Source organism: Conger conger, chromosome 16, assembly GCF_963514075.1.
Source record: "Conger conger chromosome 16, fConCon1.1, whole genome shotgun sequence".
NCBI classification, from domain to species: Eukaryota; Metazoa; Chordata; class Actinopteri; order Anguilliformes; family Congridae; genus Conger; species Conger conger.
In genome coordinates, this window is record NC_083775.1 from 33,213,152 (window position 1) to 33,225,551 (window position 12,400).

The 12,400-nt window shown below is 46.5% G+C and overlaps 2 protein-coding genes across 3 annotated transcripts; both read right to left on the reverse strand.

Moving 5' to 3' along the window:
* Positions 1–341: 341 nt before the first annotated feature.
* LOC133114332 (prohibitin 1-like) lies at positions 342–6,531 on the reverse strand. 2 transcript variants are annotated; one of them, XM_061223621.1, is made up of 7 exons: positions 6,434–6,529; positions 5,173–5,263; positions 4,164–4,325; positions 3,186–3,328; positions 2,651–2,767; positions 1,978–2,073; positions 342–1,350 (listed from the first exon to the last, which is right to left on the reverse strand). In XM_061223621.1, the coding sequence occupies exons 2-7, from the start codon at positions 5,255–5,257 to the stop codon at positions 1,138–1,140; spliced, it is 816 nt and encodes a 271-aa protein (XP_061079605.1). In that variant the 5' UTR covers positions 5,258–5,263; positions 6,434–6,529; the 3' UTR covers positions 342–1,137. The 2 variants fall into 2 exon arrangements, with proteins under 2 accessions (XP_061079605.1, XP_061079606.1); XM_061223622.1 differs by lacking the exon at positions 2,651–2,767 and having other exon boundaries at positions 6,434–6,531.
* Positions 6,532–7,281: 750 nt separating this feature from the next.
* Positions 7,282–10,652, reverse strand: LOC133114334 (complement C1q-like protein 2). The gene is made up of 3 exons (XM_061223624.1): positions 10,374–10,652; positions 9,197–9,331; positions 7,282–7,693 (listed from the first exon to the last, which is right to left on the reverse strand). Exons 1-3 carry the CDS (start codon positions 10,594–10,596, stop codon positions 7,407–7,409), a joined length of 645 nt encoding a protein of 214 aa, XP_061079608.1. The 5' UTR covers positions 10,597–10,652; the 3' UTR covers positions 7,282–7,406.
* Between the last annotated feature and the right edge of the window lie 1,748 nt (positions 10,653–12,400).

Below are 12,400 nucleotides of genomic sequence, written 5' to 3' on the forward strand. Positions count from 1 at the left end.
GGTAAATATGCGTGGGTGTGTGCATGTACACACGTATGTTGAGGTTGTATTTAAGAAGTTGAAATGGACACAGAAAAGTCCCCAAAACCACACGTCCAGTACTTCTGAACATCTTGCGTTTTCCATATTAGAAACAAATAATATCCAAGCGTTTCAAGGGCCCTAACCCCGTTAATAAGGCTAATTCTAGACTAACGCTAGAAAATAAATCTGACATTGTACAAGGGTGACCTCTGGTGGTAACATAGCATAACAGCCTAAACACAGAATTCACACAAAACCTTCCGAATGAACCTCACCACACTGTGTAGAAACATGTTAATTGATGAGGTGCAAATTGATTTGAAATAGTGCTCACGGCTCTTTATTTTAAAAAACAAGGATGACATTTCGCTCAAGGCCATTTTTTGGGAGAGGTTAGCAAGCAATTTACAATTCTTATAAGGGAACTAACAAGTTTGTACACATTAGTCGATATCCCCAGAAGCCATTTTAGGGGAATAATTATTAATGATAAAAATTATTAATAAATGAACCTCTACAATTATTTTTGACTCATTCCTAATCAAATGCACAGACATTCTTACTGACCGAATCAGGCCAAAAACCATTTGAGGCTAGTTCTGCCTTCAGCGATGCACCAATCCCATTAAGGTGAGCCCAGAACACCAGGGCCAGAGCTTGGGAAAGAGAAGCAGTTCACAGCGCTAGAAATGCTTCTCTGCCTGCAAAGCTACATGTTGTTCACGCGCTACAGTCAGACTGTTGGAAAGGGCGCTACAGTCAGTCTGTTGGAAAAGGCCCTACAGTCAGACTGTTGGAAAAGGCTCTACAGTCAGACTGTTGGAACAGGCCCTAAAGTCAGACTGTTGGAAAAGGCCCTACACTCAGACTGTGGGGAACACGCTATAGTCAGAACAGGCTCAACCACGGAGCCCCAGAATTAGGCAGTTATTCTAAACTCAGCCTGTGCCAGACCACCATAGAACCTATGTTCATCTGGAGGGCGGCAGAGGCCCGGGCCCCTGTCTGTTGGGTTGCCCCCGATGCCCAGGCTGGAGGGTGCAGCCCTGGAGGGCCATGGCTGGAGGGGCAGGGGGGCGGTGGGGGAGTTCTGTGGGGAGCGAAGGGGAGGCCTCACTGGGGCGGCCGCAGCAGGGTGCCCTGGCCCGAGGGAAGGTAGGTGACGTTTCGGGAGCGGGACAGCTGCAGGGCGATGTCCTCGGCCGCCTCCAGCTTACGAAGCTCCACCAGGCCGTCCCCGGCCGTGGCCAGGGAGTTAGCGATGAGCAGCGCCGCCTGGGAGTCGCCCAGCGCCGAGATGATGGCGGCCTGCTTCTGCTGCTCGGCCTATGGGGAGAGAGCGAGGGGTCAGCGCTTCTGCTGCTCGGCCTATGGGGAGAGAGCGAGGGGTCAGCGCTTCTGCTGCTCAGCCTATGGGGAGAGAGTGAGGGGTCAGCGCTTCTGCTGCTCGGCCTATGGGGAGAGAGCGAGGGGTCAGCGCTTCTGCTGATGGCGACCTGCTTCTGCTGCTCGGCCTATGGGGAGAGAGCGAGGGGTCAGCGCTTCTGCTGCTCGGCCTATGGGGAGAGAGTGAGGGGTCAGCGCTTCTGCTGCTCGGCCTATGGGGAGAGAGCGAGGGGTCAGCGCTTCTGCTGCTCGGCCTATGGGGAGAGAGCGAGGGGTCAGCGCTTCTGCTGCTCGGCCTATGGGGAGAGAGTGAGGGGTCAGCGCTTCTGCTGCTCGGCCTATGGGGAGAGAGCGAGGGGTCAGCGCTTCTGCTGCTCGGCCTATGGGGAGAGAGCGAGGGGTCAGCGCTTCTGCTGCTCGGCCTATGGGGAGAGAGCGAGGGGTCAGCGCTTCTGCTGCTCAGCCTATGGGGAGAGAATGGGGGGTGGAGTCTTCAGAATGTCCCCATTCAACAAAACGTGGGGACGTGTACACACAGACATGCGCGAAACACACACACACACACACCTTTTCCACAATGAACCTGGCCTTTTCAGCTTCCTGCTGAGCCACCTGCTTCATCTCCACAGCTGCAGTGAACTCCTTCCCGAAGGTCAGGTGAGTCTGTGTGGAGACGACGTTACTGAGCGTTAATGAGGTACAGCCTCAACAGCAGTACAGTCAGACTGAGGGGAACAGAGCTACAGTCAGACCGAGGAACAGTGCTACAGTCAGACTGAGGAACAGTACTACAGTCAGACTGAGGAACAGTACTACAGTCAGACTGAGGAACAGCGATACAGTCAGACTGAGGAACAGTGATACAGTCAGACTGAGGGAACAGTGCTACAGTCAGACTGAGGGGAACAGTGCTACAGTCAGACTGAGGGGAACAGTGCTACAGTCAGACTGAGGAACAGTGCTACAGTCAGACTGAGGAACAGTGATACAGTCAGACTGAGGGAACTGTGCTACAGTCAGACTGAGGGAACTGTGCTACAGTCAGACTGAGGGAACTGTGCTACAGTCAGACTGAGGGAACTGTGCTACAGTCAGACTGAGGGGAACAGTGCTACAGTCAGACTGAGGAACAGTGCTACAGTCAGACTGAGGGGAACTGTGCTACAGTCAGACTGAGGAACAGTGCTACAGTCAGACTGAGGGGAACTTCAATACAGAGAGAGGTGAGAGAAGCGGGTACCAGCGACACGTCGTCCAGGATCAGGCCGAAGGTGGAGGCTCTCTCCATCAGATCCTCACTGACCTGCTGAGACACCAGCTCCCTCTGTGTGATCAGCTCCCCAGCATCGAACCGAGCCTGTGCACGAGCACGCACACGCACACACACACACACACACACACACACACACACAGACAAGCGTGGACAGACAAGTGCACACACACACACACACACACACACACACACACACAAAGACAAGCGTGGACAGACAAGTGCGCACACACACACACACAGACAGACACACAGGCAGACAGACAGACGGACAGACACACAGGCGTGTGCGCACACATACACACACACACACACACACACAGACAAGCACACACAGACAAGCAAACAGACACGCACACACACAATCAAGCTATTCCACACTTAAAACATCAAACCATCAACTCTCAATGCTTGTATTCAGCTAAATAAAGCCCCGTTTCAGGTCTTCTTTTGAATTTTATCTCCTCTGCCACGGCCCGTCTGCTCACACCCCACCCAGACTCACCACCACGGACTTCAGCACCTCGGTGGTGATGGAGGGCAGCACACGCTCGTCATAGTCCTCCCCGATGCTGGTGAAGATGCGGGGCAGCTGCCCAGCGATGGGCCGAAACAGGATCCGCAGCGTGATGTTCACGTTCTGCAGATCTACAGGGGGAGGGACAGCAGCCTCCTCAGGCCTAGCCACACATCCTATCGGCTAGCTGGAGTGGGTGGGAGGGGCATCGTGTATCGACGAGGCAAGTCGGACGACACGAGGAGAAAAGCATTTGAACTTTCCTGGCTAATGAGGAAATACCGGTTTGAAGATGCAGGATGTCTCTGGGACCACTGTTATTTGGCCTTAACTGCCCCCTACTGTTAGCATCGAAAAGTACAAAAGCTCTCAAACCGCTTATTAACATAGCCAAGTCCTCTGTCTCATTTTGAGAAATCCCGAGAGTCTGAAATTGAGTATTTCCTGATTAATCATGATAAAATGTGGAACAATCACATCCCTGTGTAATTACATGATGGAGAAAGGGAAGTCAGCGAATTGAGAGGTGGGCTTAAAATGAGAACGCTACCGTAGAATCAGGGCCCGTTTTCCGAAAATATCTCCAGGGCGGTTCACTGATCTCAGATCACTTACTTAGAATGGATACAATGGATACAGTCGAGACAGGAATACAGCAAATCTATTCATAGATCAGGGCTCCCCTTTCTAGGGCAGACAATGGCCAAATATGTCATTGTTTTTAATTCAAATACTTTTACGCACTCGATGGATCTTCCCTGGTGCAAAGGAGCCAACCAAGACTACCAAAAGGCAGGGGTTTGCAGTTTTTGAAAGCGTTTCATAGGTTCCAATACGTGCTCCAATTTCACAGTTTCCAAGCTCAATGAAGCGTGGAGAAGTACGGAAATCCAAAACAATGACGCATTTGACCCAGGCCTGGTCCACGGTTACGAACGAGGATGTCTGTGAGGGGCCAGCGTGTACCTTTGCTGCCGGTCGTGACGGGCACCTCTCGGGGGCGGGACCGGCAGTCGAAGATGACCGGCTTCTGCACCCAGGGGATGAGGAAGTGGGTCCCCTCGCCGACGACCGCATCCTGCACGCCGTGGAATCTGTCGAAGATGACGGCCCGGTGCCCAGCGTCCACTGCACAAAGGGACGGGCCTTAAAGTCGTACTCCGCCAAAAACGGGGGTTCTCAAACTCTGCGCATGCTGGCTTTCGTCACAACAACAGCTGTACCTCCGGACTTGTAGCAAGCGGTTAACGACACCTTTAATATCCATTGAGGGATCTTAATACCTCTTAATGCCGCATTGTGTGAGAAAGAGGAGCGCGTGCAACAAATTAATATTTTATTATATTCACATTCAAAAACTTTTAAAATCACTTTGATGAACTGATGCTTTCACGGGCATACTATACAATAAACTGTTCCTTTACAATGAAGTTGGCCTACATTTTAAACTCAATTCAGTTACAGACTGACAAGTGAAGACGTGATGATGAGGAAGCGGATAAAAGTGAGCCATGTGAACACAAAATGAGACCTTCGAGATATACAAGAACTAGAGACAGCTACCGGTTCCATTGGATTCCTATGGGAGCAGCACAATGGTGCATGAAGTCAGTTCATGGAGGCTGCCATGTTTGACTATGGGACATTTTTGGCAGCAGAGCATGCACACTGGGGCTTTTTGGGCACCAGAGCATGCGCACTGGGTACCTAAACGTGAAGGGAGGAATAGGAATGGAAAGGAATCTTACATTTTCTTCCATGCGGATGAGCGTGGAGAAATCTTTGAACCTAAAAGCGCTGTCCAAAATAATATAACTTTGCCAGAGTAAACTCATAGTTTGGACTTCAATGGGGGAAATTAACTTTTTGCCACTAGAGGCACCATTGGACTTTGCAAGCTCCTGGGGAAATGTCAATCCCTGGTCCCCTGACTGAGACTGACAGCGCAGGAAACGCAGTGTATTTTAGTACTCACCGTTATAAAGAGCAGAGTTTACCACACCTCCGGCCACCGCCAGGCCCAGGCCCAGCTTCCCAATGGACTCAAGCAGTTTGGCCATGGCTGCCTGCCAGCACACAGAGGGAAATAAGCGCTACGGTAAACCGCTACCCATCAACAACACAGCAGGCTAACACCGCTGTCGCTGCTTTAGCGCTGGTATCCGACCAAACGGCATCTTAAAACAGGAACTCAAGCCAAATATCGCCGCTTAATATAGTGGACCAATGCGCGACAAAGATGTTGTGGAGCCCCACCTCAAATGATGATGTCACCTGGGTATAGCCCCTCCCCTTTCAAATTTGGGAGAGGCTGCCGTTCAGATGAAAGCAAAACAAGAAATACTTCAGGAGTGTTGAGAAAATAATAGTAATGGTGACAAATCTATTATTATAATTATTACATTATAGAATACACCTCCCATTCATTTAATATGAAAAATTAAGAGGATGAATTATATCCTACTGACGTCAATAACGGATTGGCCTTTTCTAGACAGCAACGAAAGTTAATTTTGAAACATGAAATACAGATTACACCAATTATTCTGAATGTAAGGCAGAACATGCTGAATTATTAATGCTGGCTGTAAGCAAAGGTAAAATAAATCCTCAGTAACACAAGGCTGTTGAGAGCGACTATTTTACTGTATAAAACAGGGGCTGGGTAAGTAAAGAAAATAATCATAAAGAAGATTTACTAATTTAACAGTGTAGAGTAGGGCAGATCTCAAATGTAATCCTTCATCCACACTTTATTTGCCATTGTACATGGGAACGTGCAAATCAAATGAGCGCTCCAACTGCAGTAGGGAAAGGTACCAATATCCAATTTAGGCATTCCGGTTCGGTACCTTGCTCGAGGTTACAGCAGTGCTGTCAAGGCGACGCATACAGCGCTTGCCCCTTGTATTCACGCCGAGCAGAACAGGCGTCGTAGCTCACTAACTAACATGGCCACATTTATTACCACATTTCACAATCACAGCAAATGCTAGCGAGACATTTTAATCAAACGGAGACAACACGCTTCATTGTAATGTCGCAGCAACATTAGGCTATAGCTGTGTTGGATCGACAACGTTAAGGTTGCTTCTGGAATCTACTAAAACTTAAAGCTAGCTAGCAAGCCAGCTTTTATGGGTTACACATATTCTAGACAATTTATTGACTATGAATTGTAATTCTATTTTACTTGCAACTGCAGAGAGCCAATACCGGCGACAACACATTCTTACCCCACATTCGCCGTGACCTCAAATAACACAAGCGATGTCAACGCATTCACAACGTGCAATTTTGAAATCAAATTGCGCATGCTCAGCAAATTTACACGCGACTTCTGATTGGCTTAATACTGTCAGCAAGCGAATGGGTTTGTGGTCAATGAAGTATTCTGTGCAGTTTCCCCTCAGTCACAGCGCATCTGCCACACAGATCCAAACCAGAAATTAATGAATACTTGAATCTATCTAACCAGAACACATATATTATAAAACAAACATTCTGAATCATTATTTTAATACACTGGCAACCTGTGTCTGTGTTCACTTCTGATTGTCTACTTGTTTTTGTTATTCTAAAAATGGCTGGGGTGTTGGCCTTTTTTATTTCTATTTCACAGTTTCTTAGCTCATTGCTATCGCGGCCAGAAGGCCGTCTGCAACGAAGAGGAGGGGTTGAGAACGGGGCATAGACATGTTTTTGTATGTAACCACAAGAGGAATCCTGCATAGTCTGCCTTCAAACACCACACTTATAAACATGCAAAGTTATGCAAACACACATGTACACACAATCAAATACAACATACACAAACACCTATAAAATGCATGAATAGATTTGAGACATACACAAACACACACACATGTATATGCACACATTCACCCACACACATGCACATGCAGTGGGCAACTCACCCACCCACACACATACATACACCCACCCACACACATTACATTACATTATTGGCATTTGGCAGACGCTTTTATCCAGAGCGACGTACAACAAAGTGCATACCCATAACCAGGGATAAGTTCGCAGACACATCCTCACCGACGCACAGACACACACACACAAGGAAAAATACAAGCACTTCTTTATTTAACCCATCATCTGCATTCAAGAAGTTGGATTAAGCAGTAGGAACACTGACATTTTGACTTTGTATATTCATTATTTGCCTTTTAATTTGAATTCTCTCAAAGAAAGTTAGACTGGAAAAAGCAGGAAGCCGCTGAAGGAGTTGTAGTATCCCATGTCATCAAAAATCATGTTACTTCTCAAGAGTCGGACAAACACATTGTCTCCCACTTCAAGCTGGAGAACCACAGCATTGCTGGCGCTATCGTTGCTGTCCTGCCCCGATTTGTCCCATATGGAGACGGTTCTCTCTCCGTTCTTCATTAAGACCACATTGCAAGTGGGAGTCAACTCAAGGTTGTTATAAGAAGTGAAGCGGAAATAGTAGACTCCCCTCACCATAGCTGTGAAGATGCCTGGGGGGGGGGGGGCAACAGAGAGAGAGAGGGAGTAGTCTTACACTACATTAGTATGTTCAGTGGTAGTTCAGGTTTCAGTGGTAAATGAAGACATTGGCTTAAAACGGTGGTAAAACAAAAAAAGCACAAAAGCATAAAAACATACATGCATGCATATACTCACACTCACACTCACACTCACACTCACACTCACACTCACACTCACACTCACACTCACACACACAGAAAACATAATAGACGGGTTAAGGGGATGTTAAGAGTTCATGACTGAGAATGCCACCTTTGGGAGGGCTGAAAAAATCACACACACTTAGGACACTGCCACTGGCCTTTTATGTCTGGGGTCAAATTGCCCCCAGCAGTTTAAAAAAACTAAATAATTGTGAAATAAAAATTTTACACTTTGTGTGTCGCCTTCTTATTGTCTCCCAAATGACAAGTCTTTTATCCATAGATATGAAAAAGCTGTGAGAAACGTCTCATTTTGAGCCTGGGGTACAGGAAGTGAAAGTTTGGCATCTGCATGGGAAAGTGCCACCAGAATCATCCGCAAAGAAATCAGAGATAAAAAATTAAAACGGTTGTATATTTCTGACATTTTATACAGTTACAGAGGGTCAAAATAAGCCCATACAACACATGCAAGGTTGGCACAGGACTGAAAACAAAGCATTTTATGTATTGCATTTTTACAATTTAATCCCACCAAAACATCAATAAAGACAGTATCAAGATGAAAAAAGGTTAAATGGTTTCTAAGAGATGTCAAACACTGAATAGGGTGAAATTGACCCCAAACATAATAGGAGGGTTAAACAAATTCTAAGTTTTCCTTGATTAGGCTAAAAATGATGATCTGAATAACCCATTTGCTCGCAAGCATGCAGCTTTTTTCTTCATTCCATGTTATGGAGATTAAGTAATAAGTAATCATTTCAATTTAGAAAAACGTTTTATGCACTACCCAGTAAGCACCCTTTCTTGCAACAATGTCTGCATGATGTAATGAAATTCACTGAGACAATTTTGTGTTTACAACATACAGGAAAATAGATAAACTACAATAAAGGCTAAATCCAACATGAGCTTCAAGATTGTTTCAATTACAAAATGTGTGTATTGCACATCTTTGGCAAGAATAATCTCTTGAGTGTGAGTGCTGAAAACAGTATATTAGATGTATCCACAATTTTGTCGATTGAAATATGCACAATTTTGTGCGCAAATAAGTTTATTTCTTGTTTTACCTCATTGAGGAAAACTGGCTACACCTGGTGGTATTAGGTACTTTGTGACTTTATCCTATTGTTAATCAAGAGAAGTTGAATTATTGATGAAATCAATAATTTGTTTAATGGGATGTTTTCTGCCTCCTCAATTTTCAGCTCAGGAGCTGCCACTGACAAACACATTCACGCACACACAAAGACGCGCACACACACACACACACAAACACACACATACACACACACACACACACACACAAGCACATGTGGATACCTGTAGAGGGATTATAGCAATTGCCAATGTTGGCAAAAATCTTCTTGAACTTGATCACAGTGTCAATTTCGAAAGGTCCTAAGTTTCCGGTACCAGACTCTCGGAGGCTCACAGAGAATGCCACCTTTGGGAGGGCTGAAAAAAGCACACACACTTAGGACACTGCCACTGGCCTCAATATCAATTGAGTGACCAACCGGTCCAGAAGTACACATCAGACAGACATACAGTAAGTGCAGACAAACCAAAGACATGTACATTCAGTGAGCACTTTATTAGGCATATAATAGACTTATTCTTCTGCGGCTGTAGCCTATCCACTTAGAGGTTTGACACATTCTGTGTTCAGAGATGCTTTTTCTGCATACCACTGTTGTAATGTGTGGTTATTTGCATTGTGTCACCTTCCTGTCAGCTTTTTCAGGTCTGGCCCTTCTCCACTGACCTCTCTCATAAGCAAGGCGTTTATGGCCGCAGAACTGCTGCTCACTGGATGTTTTTTTTTTTTGTCGCACCATTCTCTGCAAACTCTGGAGACTATTGTGTGTGAAAATCCCAGGAGATCAGCAGTTTATGAGAGATTCAAACCACCCTGCCTGGCACAAACAATCATTCCACGGTCAAAGTCACTTAGATCAAATTTCTTCCCCATTCTGAAATACAGCTGAACCTCTTGACCATGTCTGCATGCTTTAATGCATTTAGTTGCTGCCACATGATTGGCCGATTAAATATATGCATTAACAAGCTGGTGTACAGGTCTACCTAATAAAGTGCTCACCGAGTGTAAGATATGTGCCACTTTGTTGTACGTCGCTCTGGATAAGAGCGTCTGCCAAATTCCATTAATGTAAAACATTTTAAATGAAACAACCACCAGTAAGATAGAAGGATTAGCTCAAATCACAGAAAAGTCAATGAATTCAACTTCAAGACTGCAGAGGTACATCTGTCTACTGGCAAGTTGTCTTTAAAGCTTACAAATTGTATACAAAGTGAAGCACAATGTTCAGTGCTAAATCAACTCAGATCACATTTTTACATCTGACACTTTCTAGACGTGCGTATACAAACGTCTTTTGAGTCAAATCGTTTTATTGCATGCCTCGTATCTGCCACTGGCAACTCGTAATCGGGTCTTCAGCGAACTTTCCCCAGTGCGACGCGAAGCCCTCACCTTTCAGGTCATTCTCCAGACGTTGCACGCGGGCTTGCAGGCTGCAGAGCTCGGAGGACAGACAGGACTGAGGGCAGACTTCCTGCTCCGTCGCGCCGCGCTCCACTTCCTCGCAGTCCCCGAGCGCTAGCGCCGCGAGCAGAGCGACGAGCGCGATCGCTGCTCTCATCCTCGCCGCCTTCGCTGCCTGTCCGCTGTCCGTTAGCTCCATTCCTAACTTCATATCTCCACACAACAGTGCCTTCGCTTTCCACTTATAATGGGGCAAGACTGCAGGTTTGTTGACAAGCTTTGGGTGGGTGGACTACGGTTTGTGTAACTATGTGCGTTGCGTCATTCCCTGTGTGCACCTGGCAGAAGGATTAGAACAGTACACTTTGTTTTCCTTATATTATTTGGTCACCCCTGCTATGATTCCTCCAGTACATGCCCAAATGATAAATGGTGCCCATTTATAAAGCCCCTTTATCCAAAACGCTGTACAATTGATGCTTCTCATTCACCCATTCATACACACACTCACACACACCAACGGCGATTGGCTGCCATGCAAGGCACCAACCAGCTCGTCAGGAGCATTTGAGGAGTAGGTGTCAGGGACACTTCGACACACCTGAGACGGGATCGAACCAGCAACCTTCCTCAAGGCCTCCTCAATTGCTTGGGGACCATATTCTTGGGTGATTTGGTGATATATCCCACCACCATGACTAAAAAGCTCCTCCATTGGGCAAAGGAAAGGCAAGTTCGGAGGAAGATACAATGGGCGGCCTGTAGCGTAGTGTAGCCACAATAAGATCCACAGTGTAGCCACAATAAGATCCACACAGCCCTTGGGCCCTTGAGCAAGGCCCTTAACCCTGCATTGTTCTGGGGGGTATTGTCCTACTTAGTCTAAACAACTGTAAGTCGCTTTGGATAAAAGCTTCAGCCAAATTACATCCATCCATCCATTATCTTAACCCGCTTATCCTGAACAGGGTCGCAGGGGGGCTGGAGCCTATCCCAGCATACATTGGGCGAAAGGCAGGAATACACCCTGGACAGGTCGCCAGTCCATCGCAGGGCACACACACCATTCACTCACACACTCATACCTAGGGCAATTTAGAATCTCCAAACAGCCTAACCTGCATGTCTTTGGACTGTGGGAGCAAACCGGAGTACCCGGAGGAAACCCACGCAAACACGGGGAGAACATGGAAACTCCACACAGAGAGGCCCCGGCCGGCGGGGATTCGAACCCAGGACCTCCTTGCTGTGAGGCGGCAGTGCTACCCACTGCACCATCCGTGCCGCCCGCCAAATGACATGTATACCAAAAATATAAAATACTGGTTTTCATCAAACACCAGTTGTGGACCAGATCAGGCCACACGGTCAACCAAAGTCTCTAAGAGATATCCCCCCCCCCCCCTTTTTCTTCATCATCCTCCTCCTCCTCCTACACTTTGTGCGTACCTTCCTTTCCTCCACTCATTTCCTTGGCCCATACTGGGGGATTAGGGTAGGAGACGAGTGGAGGAAAGGAGACGAGTGGAGGATTGGGACGCACCCTTGCTCTTCCTTTTGCTCTTGCAACATCAGCCATTGTTCCCAACACGGGAGACCTTTTGCCCCTTTATTAGTGCTTCGATTTCTGATTGAATAGTGAACTAGTATTTGAGCTGTGAAGAGAGTGGGTGTGTTCAACTGATGTGAAGTGAAGTTTAGCATTTCTAAATGCAGTTTTTTTTAATAAAAAGAATTTACTTTTAGAAAATTGTGTTAAAAGTTTTGGAAAAGTGTTCAATGACACATCTGTGTGAAAATAAACAAAATGTGCCAATTTCAAATGTGAAAATTGGGTTCATAACATCAGTCTCAGGCATATGTGGTGATCCCAACATTATCATAATTCATTATCTATTCTTTTCTTTCTCTTTGTACCCTTCCGAAGACAGAGGATGCAAATAATCAGCTGCTACGAACCAGACACTGCTCTAGCTGTTCAGTTTGTTCAAACACATTGAGCTGCAAAGTACAGT

Bases quoted from the DNA above. Each gene is read 5' to 3' on its own strand.
- LOC133114332 (XM_061223621.1), bottom strand. From the start codon at position 5,257: ATGGCCAAACTGCTTGAGTCCATTGGGAAGCTGGGCCTGGGCCTGGCG. The intron at 4,326-5,172 runs GTGAGTACTAAA...CCCTTTGTGCAG, and splicing joins AAACTCTGCTCTTTATAACG to TGGACGCTGGGCACCGGGCC. The intron at 2,768-3,185 runs GTGAGTCTGGGT...GCTCGTGCACAG, and splicing joins AGGTGCTGAAGTCCGTGGTG to GCTCGGTTCGATGCTGGGGA.
- LOC133114334 (XM_061223624.1), bottom strand. From the start codon at position 10,596: ATGAAGTTAGGAATGGAGCTAACGGACAGCGGACAGGCAGCGAAGGCG. The intron at 9,332-10,373 runs GTGAGGGCTTCG...TGCTTTTTTCAG, and splicing joins TCTGGAGAATGACCTGAAAG to CCCTCCCAAAGGTGGCATTC. The intron at 7,694-9,196 runs GTATCCACATGT...CCCCCCCCCCAG, and splicing joins TTGCTATAATCCCTCTACAG to GCATCTTCACAGCTATGGTG.